The sequence below is a fragment of the Mesoplodon mirus genome (assembly GCF_964341445.2).
Source record: "Mesoplodon mirus genome assembly, chromosome: 12".
In the NCBI taxonomy this organism is placed as follows: Eukaryota; Metazoa; Chordata; class Mammalia; order Artiodactyla; family Ziphiidae; genus Mesoplodon; species Mesoplodon mirus.
In genome coordinates this window covers 15,556,326-15,568,538 of record NC_138988.1, presented here as the reverse complement: position 1 = coordinate 15,568,538, position 12,213 = coordinate 15,556,326, and the positions used below count along the sequence as shown (strand labels likewise).

At 36.8% G+C, this 12,213-nt stretch overlaps 1 protein-coding gene across 3 annotated transcripts in view; it reads left to right on the top strand.

Annotated features, from left to right (window-relative positions):
- The window catches only part of CHL1 (cell adhesion molecule L1 like), a gene marked incomplete at its 5' end in the record, with an annotated part of 78,806 nt that overhangs the window by 18,513 nt on the left and 48,080 nt on the right, over positions 1–12,213 (top strand). For 2 of the 3 annotated variants that reach the window (XM_082638237.1, XM_082638235.1), the window contains 5 exons: positions 1,591–1,713; positions 2,770–2,940; positions 3,892–3,939; positions 5,742–5,862; positions 10,431–10,615. In XM_082638237.1, coding sequence (XP_082494363.1) covers positions 1,591–1,713; positions 2,770–2,940; positions 3,892–3,939; positions 5,742–5,862; positions 10,431–10,615 — 648 coding nt within the window. The remainder of the gene's footprint in view (positions 1–1,590; positions 1,714–2,769; positions 2,941–3,891; positions 3,940–5,741; positions 5,863–10,430; positions 10,616–12,213) is intronic. The other variant, XM_082638236.1, reaches the window with a different exon arrangement.

Here is a 12,213-nt window from a genome sequence, read left to right as displayed (position 1 = left end):
GTGATTTGAATTTGGAGCTTAGGGTACATACTAGTTTTGTAAGTTACTCTACTTTACTTGCATAAGGTACACTTTCTGCAAAATGACTTGCATAACATTTGTCAGTCAAAGCTAAGTCTTTACCAAATAGGTGGTAATGATATTTTATCTACAAGGTAAAGGTAGGGAATGTACTCAGCATTCTTTCCCATTTTTTGCTGGAAATTTCATGCTACCTAGAGCAAAAGGATGATTCCAAAATAGTTACCATCTCAGATGTATTTCCAGACTCACCAGGAGAAATCTATTACAATGAGTTGACCATGAGGGAATCCACTGAGGACTGTCACATGACTGATGCCTGCCTTTTGAACTGACAAAAGCAGTGTAATAACCACACTGCCCCCTGCAGTGTTAAGCTTTGAAAGGTCCTTGAATTTAGACAAAAAGCAATTCACTGTAACCAGCTAGTGCATCGATAAGAAATGTCAGCAAATTCCCTCAATCACTAAGGAGTTAGGTTAGGAGGTGAGGGGCAAGGGAACAAATATACAGGAACTGCACAAAGCTTCTCAAGAAGAAATTTTACAATAAATGAGTATATCTTTAGACTCCCAAGAATAATGATAATCTTTTGTGAACCATAATTTAAGAATGAAATACAGAGATGGAAAACCTGCTAATAAATTCCATGAGGTCAGGAAGGTTATAAATACCTTCTTAAGGTCCTTCTCGTCCATCAGAGTCTGAGTAATTCTATAATGCAAATTCCCATAACAAAATTGAAAGGTACAAATAATGTTGAGGCAGAATATATTTTGAATATTCCTAAAACTATTTTATAAATAACTTCATAGGAATATCAAACATTGGTGTCAGATTTCAACTTCTGCCCAGTTGTGACTTATAGTCCCAATGCACTGATTTTTAGGAAATTGATTCCAGCATGGGAAAGAAACAATATGCTGAAATACTGCAAACTCTCCTTTCCTACATCAATTCCATTTCACTTAATATTTCATTTACTGGGAGTGATTTCAATGTGAATGACTTTCTTTGCAACATATAGTGATCATGTTTGGCTTTTCATTGCATTCGTACCATTTTCCCCACGTGGGCTTTGAATTGTTTATTTAGTTTGATTATGCTCCGAATGGAATATTTGCCAATCACATTCAAGGGCTTCACAATAAAGCAAAAGACAGAAAATAAGTATCTCCCTAAAAATAAATCACAGTGTTTGGAGAAAAAAGATTCCTTATCTATCAAAACTTAAAACGAGCAACTCCTGTCACTCACAGCTTACATGTCTGCACAGAGAAATATGCACCAGCATGCTGTTGCCTTATTGATGTCAGAGCAAAAAAATATTTGTTGTCTACAGTTAGAGAATGCAGAAATATTTTTAAGGTTGTATAAGGATGCACCACATATTTTTAACAGTATTTTCCTCTGCAGGAGAGATACGAGAACCAAGATTTGGGGTGCTGAATTTATTTAAAATGCTCTAATTTTTAAAAAGAAGAATGCTTTAAGATATTACTTGTAACGTTAAAACATTACTTGTAACATAAATTTTAAATAATGTCTTTAAATGATTTTTTATACCAGATGTTCCAAAATTCCCAAAAGAAAAAATTGACCCTCTTGAAGTGGAGGAGGGCGATCCAATTGTCCTCCCGTGCAACCCTCCCAAAGGCCTCCCACCTTTACACATTTATTGGATGAATATTGGTAAGTAATGTTCTGTTGAATGCATAAGGGCATATTTTAATTTCATGCATCATGTAAAATAACATACTGGAATTAAAGATAAAAAATTAATATATGGTTGTCAATGTGAAATAAAGTAGATTTTAAAAACTATTTCTATCTGTTGTCTTCTCTAAGTTCTAAATATACATGAAAGCACTAGAAAACCACTAAATATGTTTCTTGATTTTGTCATATCTGGAAAGAGTAGAGGATTTATTTTATTGATATGATAAAGTATGTCTATGAAGGAAATGCTTTTTGTATTCCAAACAACTTACTTACCTTTGGGATATTATCCATGTCAAAACTGAGGATGGCTTGTATCTGTGTTGCTAGCTTTAAATTTCTCTGTTAATAATGTTGTACCCACTTCATACAGTGACGCACATAGAAATTAGTATTAACTTTTGTGTTTAATTTGTCAAAAACTTTTACCAATTTTTGATTTGGAATTCCAGCTTCTTGTAAAGCCTACTTCTGGCATCTGCCTTAGCAGGGCTCTCTAAATGTTTCCCCATTGTGTCGCACAGAGAAAAATAATAATCATACAGCATTTGAAAGAAAGCAAAAGAAGCTACTCTTGGCTGCAGCCAAAGTTCCAGATTCCATTCATCTTAGAACTTTCCAGGCTGTATCTATGGAAGAGAGATTAATATCTCAGACACACTTTTGTGGAAATTTGTTTTGAAGAAATATGATCCTAATAAAATGAGAGTAATAATAAGGCCATTATCTGAATTGGACCAGTTTTCAGATAAGCCAGTGCAGACCCATAAAGCACAGGTAGAGTCATGTATTATCAGGAGAGGTAGAATGCCCAGACTGATAAGTGCACTCCCGAGGGTTTTGTTATTTTTTGTATTTTACTTCTTACTCACTAATTGCTTTTATAGTAAGACCAGACTTGCGAGGAATAGGAAGAGCCGACATGAAAAATAAAATAAAATTCATATAAAGGAGAGGATAATGAAAAAAGGAGATGAGACATGATAAAGGACAGTTGCCCCTTTTAATGACAAGATATTTCTTTTCCAGAATTAGAACACATCGAACAAGATGAAAGAGTATACATGAGCCAAAAGGGAGATCTGTACTTCGCAAATGTGGAAGAAAAAGACAGTCGGAATGACTACTGTTGCTTTGCTGCATTCCCAAGATTAAGGACTATTGTGCAGAAAATGCCTATGAAACTAACAGTTAACAGTTGTAAGTCCAAATAATTTATCGTGCCAGCATGAATGGGGGATACAAATGTGTCTATAATTTTATTCTGGTTGAAGCCAGTTAGAGCTGGGTTGATATTTTCCACCAGTGTTTAGTTCAACTCTAGACATGTCATCCCAATGAAAGAGGCATCTGCAGCTGTACATCGACAGTAGCTCTGTCTCCTGCATCCAGAAAATCAAATCTCAATTCACAGTACAAATGTATTTCACTTGACGTCTGGAAGGTCTAGTCATTTCCCCTGGGTGAAATACACAAGGAAATTCCAGGGTTTTCTAAGCAAGTCTCAGGCTCTGGATCTCTGTGATTTTGGATAAACCGGCAGGCTGACAATGTGGGAGAAAAGAATAGAGTCAAAAATAAAAAGAAGCAGTATTACAATTTTTATCACATCAAGCTTTTTTGTCCTTCCCAAATTGGCAAACTTACTTGAATTGCTCCTATTTCCTAGTTAATTCTGCAGATGCCAGTCTGGGTTCCTACATTTAAAAACAGTCCTTATTAGTGGGAGAAAGAACCATAGATTCAAAGGGCGGAGATAATCTCCAGCAGTTCACTGACTGAGTAATTGGCTCTGGTGGAGTCAAAAGTTGGCATGACCATTCCATTGTCTAATTTGGTTCATAATTTTTTCATCATTGTGTGTAGATTCACTATGCCAGGGCTTCACTATAGCATCCCTTTGGCAACCTCAGTTCTCTTTAATGGAGCTATAATTTGTATCTTTTCCACCTGGATTTCATCTGTAATAGTTCAAGATTAAGCTCATTATAAATATTTTCAACTATATCCCCAAAGGTGCTTTTCTAGTGAAGCATGGTTATATCTCATTTTGTAATTTTTCTAAGAGAAAACTATGGCTTTTCATTCTGTTTTGATATCTGCATCTACCATTGTGTTTGTGAGTTTTTTTCTTCCATTTTTTTATTTCAGTAAAGCATGCTAATGACTCGAGTTCATCCACAGAAATTGGTTCCAAGGGTAAGTTGATGACGTGCAGAATGTTGACATTTATTTTCACCTACGGTAGCTCATTGTCATCTTAGAATTTGAATTTTTCCTTTAATACCGTTGTGAGTTTATTAAAATACTAATACTTTTAGTAAGGAAACTCCTTAGCATAGAGGGTTCTATTTTCTCCCGTCCCCATTAAATATATGTAAAAAGGAGTGATATTTATAAATGCATAACTATATAAATACACCTATATACTTATAGATGATATAATTAACATAAGTAAATACACATATATAACACATTTTTAATGGAGTAATTAGTATAGGTCTCCCAAAATGTCTCTCATGGTTGATCAGCAGTTTGGTTCAGAGCTGTTACACGAAGAAAAGGAAAAAGGACTGGTTGAGTGTAACAGACATAGGGAAAGCGTTGGGTGTAAGAAAGTTAAATGGTTATTTTCCTTGCAAGACCTCTTGGAGTACTTAATATACAACTGTCCATTGTGACAAACTGAGAAAGAATATAGGTTGCAGCATTTTCCAAACTCATTTTTCTATGAAAAGGTTTTTATTTTTTTTCGTTTCCCATAGAACACTTACCACAGTAGTGTTCTATGGAAGATGCCTGAGTAAACCTGAATTATATAGTAGGCTGTTTTTCTGTAAAGAAAAGAATCATTTGTTTGAATGCGACAAATATTCCTTTTAAAACTGGCACCAGCATTGAACCCTCCATGCTTACTTAGATATCTAATACACTGGTAACATTGGCAGGGCTGGATGAGGGCTCCTCTTGGTACACCCTCAGTTTGAAAATGGACTGACTAGGTATATATGGCCAACATCATTTCCTTTGAGGTCAATAACACAAACATATATTGTCATATATTTCCAGCACTCAATAAAAATCATTGCACATACTACATGTGCAAAATTATTTTTCAAGAAATAAACACTTGGAAGGAAGCTATAGCAAGGTACACACAGCTACCAGTAACTTTCATTCTTCTACTCTGATAACAGCACGTCACCTGTTTACTCTTTGCATATCACGTCAAATTACATTGATATTGGATGTGAAACATAATTTGTGTGAACACTTGGAAATGAAATCAAAGTTTGCATTGAAAATGGAAGTTTCCTCATTTTCCATTGTACTTGAAAGTATTCTTAGGAAAATAAGAAATGGAACATTCCTTACCCAGTTACTGAGAATGCTTCTGAATCTTTCCTACAACAGTGTTTGTCTTTGAGGGCCTGAGACTGCAAGTAGAGTCACCTAAAGAGCTTGATAAATTTATAGATGCCTGGTGTGCACCACAGGCTTCCTGAATCAGAATTTCTGGGTGCAGGGCCCAGGAAGCTTGTCAAATATTTAGGCACATTTAAATTCAAGAAAAATACACACGGCCATCAAACATGAACAGGTATAATTAAAATGTAGAATATAAAACCATTGACTGTCAATTAAGGGCTTTCATCAAGAAACTAATTATCTTGAACAGTGTTTGAACTTCTGAATTTGAAGATGTGGGTTAAATAATAACCTTCATAAAACTTGATGCAACACTTACTTAATGCATCTGAAGGGCAACCCATGCTTCGTGGTATGAGTGGAATCTATTTAAATGGGAATATATTAAAATGTGTGAAATACATGTGAAGTAAATGTGTGAAAATAAATTAAAATGTGTGTAAATATACATACACACACATAGGTCCATATGGTTAAATATTTTTTAACAAAGATTGAGTGCCAAAGGAGTTTACTTTTCTTAGTTTGAAAAAAAAAAAAAAAATCTGAGCCTTTTCTGTTCTGCTTTGTAGCGAATTCAATCAAGCAAAGGAAACCCAGACTACTGTTGCCTTCTCCGGAGAGTGGCAGTGAGTCCTCGGTTACCATCCTCAAAGGGGACACCCTGCTGCTCGAGTGTTTTGCTGAAGGCCTGTGAGTAACTTGACCCCGTTCCTGATTTTTTCCATTCTGTTCTGTAAAGAATAAGGTAGCAGTGAAGGGTGTGCCTGCATGCATCTTTAAAAATGATTTCTTTAAAAAAAAAAATCCTGTTACTACATCCCTGGAGAAAGTAATCTGCACTTCACTCTACAGATTTCAGGCTGTGACTGAGATTGATTTATAATTAGATCTCTCTGTCAGTTGGTGAAAGTGTGAATGGAGGTGTCAGTGACAGCATTCTCCTTGGCTCAGTCAGCAGTGGGATGCCATCCTTAGAGCATGAGGTTGATAGGAGTCAGCCCATCACTATTAGTGCAAGGTTTGTGTCTCTCTGCTGTATTATTTGTCCTGCCCCTGCTTGTTAATGTCTTTTCAGGTTCCACGGAGCCCTGTTTATCTATTATTTCACCCACCTGTCCTTGGCACACAAGCAGGTCCAGATCATGCAATTTAAGAGAGTTTCACATCAGAACTAATGAACCAAACTTTTTTCACGACTGAAGAAGTACACTTTTCCAAATCCTCCAAGTAAAGGCTAATGAGTCTTCGCTTGGTCACCTCTTGAAATTGTGACTTTATTGAGTAACTACCGTAAGTCAATGTAAACAAGGGCCATCTTAGTTAATGCTTGGTCATACAAGGTCACTTGTTTCCTATCATCATCCTTCTATGCTTACCACAACATACCCATCCCTGTGATTGGGAATACCGTGAGAAAATGCATTCCACCTTACTAGCACCCAAGTTTACATAATCAGTTTGTAAACTAAGGGCTTTGCACAGCTGGGCATCTGGTTCATGAACTAGAGTTTGAAATTCATTCTCATTCATAATCCAGTGTATATTCTGAATGGGTGGTTTTAAATTGGATTATGAAGAAAAGGAGCAGATTTTAATGCTTTTACAACCCCTAAGCTTTGTAAATTTCTCTTTCCATCCAGCAGAGATATTCAGGTTGCTTACCTGTCTTAAATTGCCAAAGTGTATGATCGTAAATTAATTAGACGTGCAGGGACATGGCCTCTGTTTGGGAATTTGGTCTCTGTATTATGTGAGGAGATGAAAGACTCAGGTTCAGTTTGAATCATGTTGGTAACTGCCTACTCTTTTGTTCTTATTCATATGGGTTTATAGTGGTAGAAATTAAATTCTTTCGGGGTTCATCACTATTCTTGGTTGACTCTTCGGGCAGGGAGAGTATGTCAGTAACCTTTTTTCCTATCTCTCACAAATGCTATAACTTACCTCTTGAGTGTGCCGGCAACTGCATGGATTGTCTTCAATATAATAGAAAAGCTCTCATGTGCTTTTTGGAAAATACAATGTCATGAGGCAATATAGAAGAAGAAAGTGAACGTCAATATGTGTTGTCTTTGGGGACTTGAGGATGCCTGATGCCTTGTCAGAAGAGTTTTACCTGAAATGGTTTCTTCTTACTCACTGTGGGTTTGGGGTGGGAATCCTGGCTGATCTGGTTGCCTTTCAGGTGAAGGTGATACATTGTAAAACTTTTAGAGTACCTGAAAAATTTTCTCCTTAGAAGTTTTAAACTGCCGTAACAAATATAATTATAACGAGGACATTGTCCTCTTTATTATGTGTCAGGCACTGTGTTTTGCCCTTTACATACAGTAGCTCATTTTTTTTTAACATCTTTATTGGGGTATATTTGCTTTACATTGTTGTGTTAGTTTCTGCTGTATAACAAAGTGAATCAGCTATACGTATACTTACATCCCAATGTCCCCTCCCTCTTGCGTCTGCCTCCCACCCTCCCTATCCCACCCCTCTAGGCATTGACATATGTACATTAGCTCATTTTATCCTCACTGTTTCTCATGACAGTTATTCCCATTTGCAGGTTAGGCAAATGTAGGCCAGAGAGTTGAATTCACCTCTCTACACTTAGTATGAAGTGGAGGCTGGAATTCGATCCTATTTGTCTCCAGAACCCTAAACTCTCTCTAAATTTAACTTCTTTGGCATATTTCAACCAAATGAACTGTTTTGTTCAGTTAAAGGCAGGTGAACAAAGGATGGCACTACCCCTGAATCTAAAGAAGTGAGTTATAGTAGATGTTTCAGAAAATGGCTATTAATAATGAAAATATTGATACCATTAAGTAAAATGGGAAGGCTTTCACAGGGAAAGGTTGAAGGGTTCAGATTCTACAGATTCTGTAAGGTGGAAACTGAGAATAGTTAAAATGACATTGTGAATTTCATTCAGAAAAGAAAAGAAAGGTGTTCCCTCCCCAGAAGAAGTGCAGACAGTGAGTCCCTCAGTGGAAAGACCATATCCATGGGCCAGTGCACACTCAGTCACACCCTGTGAAAGCTTCAGTAGGATTAAAGGCAAATTCCCTCTGCTGACTGTTGGGCTCAAATTTTCTCTCTTTTCTCTCTGTTTTGTAAATTCACGAGTTTAAGCTAGGTACGATTCCTTTGCAAACAAAGGAAGTATAAGAATTAAAGTTGGCTGGGCAAAGACCTGAACAAAAGCTTGAGATGATGACATGGTGTATATTTATGTATAAAAATGGATTAAGCAATATATTTTCCTTCAAAAATTTATTGTTCTAGTGCTGTTAGTAAATGCTTATTAAATTAAAAAAAAGAAAGAAAAAAATTAGCAAGAATATTGCTGGACCTTCTTGCAATGGTATAGATGTGTCCTTAGATGAATTATGTCTCATAGTCATATGATACTTACAGATAATCATTTTATCCCATTCTTTCAAAGAATAGGTATTAGAGGATCAGACTGGTTTCCAAGGCCTAACAAAAAAAAAAAAGATTTTACAGCAAGTGAGATGCTTGTACTATTAAAGCATGGACTCACGAAAAACTCCTGATTTGGAGCAACTGAGGTCCAGAGCAGCCTGTAATTTGGCAAATTGCCATTTTGACAGATGGCGTGCAAAGCAAGCAGTTAGGAGGCATGGGTTATGCATCCTGTTGAGTGGTGTGCTCAGGAAGCCAACAGCTAACATACTCTCACAACTGCCTGTCTGAGCATCATTACTGTTTCCTACAGAAGTGTGTCATGTACTGTAAGCCTGGTAAAATAAAAGGTAGTGTTCCAGATCTATAAGGCTGGTAAGTACTTGAGCCTCGAGGGAAGGGGAAGAGACTAGATGTGTGTAAAAGACCTTCATCTTTACCTCTAATATTTTTTGCATAATAACTGGATTAGTTTAACCACCGCCTAACAATACAATTTAAGATAATTGACACAAACAATATGAATTGTTCAATTATTAACTAGTAACTAAGTTGCCTACAAGCCTATATTCCAAGAATACACGGTTAGAAAGGAAAAAAATAAAAGAGTTGGAAAAGCACAAATAAAATAGAACACATTGATCAAAAGAACAAGTTTAGTCAGGCAAATTCAAGTTCTAATGTGTCATTTATTACCCCAGTGACTTGAAACAAATTAACTTCTTAAACTTTAGAATCCTCACTGGTAAAATGATGATAATAATGATCACATTTAGAACATACTCAGTAACTTTCAGGTATTAATGATAAAAAGAAATATAGTGGGAAGGAAAAAAAAATCATCAATAAAAGCAACAGAAGTGTCTTCCACTCAGTCATATAGCCCGAGTGAAGAGGAGAAAAGAAAAGAAAAAAAACTCCATCAGTTAAAATCAGGCATCAGTGTTTTCCACATCATTTTTAAATCCAAAAGTCTAGAGGGTCCCACTTCTCCCAATTGTCTGGTTTTCATGAGATGGGATTTTTCTGTTTTAAATGCAGCTGGCTTGATTCCTCCTTCTTGTTTTCTACCCAAATAAGGTGGAAAAATGTTACTGTGTTGGTGTGTGACAAGTTATCAGTTTGGTTTTTGTTTTGTTCTTTTATCACTTGTTTGTTTTGATTGGGTGATCTAATCTTTCTAAGCAAGGGAGATTTGGTTCATTCCTCTATTGGTGTATTCCCCCATCAGGGTGGAAAGCTACCTGGGTGGCCAGGTCTGTGTTGCAGAGCCCACCTTGCCCTATAATGAGCTATTCCTTGTTCCAGACAGCACGTTGGGCCCGTACATCTGAGTCTTATTGTCCAATGTCAGCTTCATAAGGACTAAAGGGGGTACCACAGTTTCCTGCTACTCGCTGTTGGGCCTTACTTTATCGTGTTTTTCAAACTCTTCTAGGGAAGAAGGCCGTTATTTCTGGCCCTTTCAAACCACCCACAGGAGATAGCACACTTGAAAAATACCTTGTAATATTTCTACAGGTCCAGTAATCTGTCATTCATCTAACCATATCTATTCAGCACTTACATGGAGTTAGCCCTCTCCGTGGAGGAAATAGAGGATTTCTGAGGAAGCAACTTAGTGAAGGAGTTGGCAATGAAAGAGACTTGATCCAACCCTGATGTTCACCATGGATGGTGGTGGGCAGGTCTGTGCACTGGGAAGCCTGATGTTTTTCAGTGGAACTCTGAGTGCAGACCTAAAAGCACCACAGTGAGGGATGTGTCCTGTGGATTTCTTTACTTTTTATTTTTCACTTAAAATAAATGTTTATCATTTATGTATTGTTTCACAGACCAACTCCACAGATTGATTGGAACAAAATGGGAGGTGATTTACCAAAGGGAAGAGAAACAAAAGAAAATTATGGCAAAACTTTGAAGATAGAGAATGTCTCCTACCGGGACAAAGGAAACTATCGCTGCACAGCCAACAATTTCTTGGGATCAGCCATTCATGATTTTCATGTTATAGTAGAAGGTACGTTTCCCACGTTGATTTATTTTTCTTCTATTAAAAAAAAAAAGGAATCCATATGTAGTCAACCTCTAATGCATATATGTTAAAACAGGTAAGCTGTTTCAACTTTAAATTCTAGAGAGAGCAATGGAATATATTACACTTCAATTAATCAGGTTCGTCATTTACCCCACAAAACCACATAGAAGGGACAAATGACAAGAAAAGATCTCTGGTTAGGGACTGAACACAGATGACTTCCATTATTTATTTGAATAGTCACTAAACCTAATCTCGTATATCATCATATTATGAGAAGAAAAATTTATTTTAATATACATGTGGCACTGCATAATATGAAATCTTAAGTAAGCCTTACCATGGGAGAAAGTATGATGATGGGCCTGGAAGAGACCTTGGACTTTCCCAGTCCTGTCATTAACGTCCTGTGTCCTTGACCAATTTACTTCACCTTTCTGAACCTCCATTTCTTCACCAATGAATTGAGGGAGTCAGACAAATGATTGTCTTAGTTCTTTCTTATTTTGGGGTCCATATCTTGGGTTCAGATGATGTTTAATATGTTGCTAATGGGGAAAGAGACATAGACAGTATGGCGTGTTATTTCTCTGTCAAAAGGTCCAGAAAAACACGTTATATTCAAATCATCTTTCTGTAAACAAGCCTTTTGAGCAATAGAAGTTGGGCTCTTGTTCGTTGTACTCATAGAAATAAGTAGGTGATGATGTCACCATTTAAAAAGAAGGTAAGCCGCAATATGTAGATAGCAGGGTTCTGCCTGCTGGGCAGATATAAAGGTTACCTAGTCATCCTATGAATTTGATTGAAGCAGATTATTTTCTGTGGTTCTGATCACATTGAGGTTTCTGTGTATGGTGTGGTTGACTGTATTGATCAAATTAATGGGGTGATTACTGCATTTGTACTTATTTAGTGCTGTGTAGGCTTAACTATTGAAAGGAATGGTCTCCTTCAGGTTTCCATTTAGTGAACTGGTGCTCTAAGGCTTCCATTTTTATTCCAATAAAGTTCACCTCTTAAAGATTCATTTTGCACAAGGAATGCCTAAGTAAACGCCCACTGTTTTAATTAGTGGAAAAAAAAATACTCTGACACAAATTATATTCACAAGTAAATGTGAAGATAACTGTTGTAATCATGCTGCTGTTTGGAAGAGCAGTGTATTTCCAAGACCTCCCTCACAATGTGTGTGATTGGTTAAGTTAGGAGGAATGAAGAACCAAAGATGAGAAGATCGTTTCCCTTCAACACAAGCAAAACCTGTATAGGAGAAAGCCTAGTATTGTGGATAAATAGCAACATTTGCCAACAGTGACATATTCCTCTGACATTAAATTGTTCACTAAGAAATTCAGAGAGGAAGAGTTTGAGATTTATTTTTTTCTCTTAATTTTAGTCATCGTTTGATGCCTCTACATAATATGGCTATACCATGCAACAGGGGTGTGTTTCTGTAACCCCCTGACCAGCACCCCGCCTCAGCCAGCACATACCCAGGAACCAGACAGGTCTCATTGTTAGCTGCTCATACTCCGAATTGCTGACTATTACAAATCCTTCCAGATGGCTGGAACATT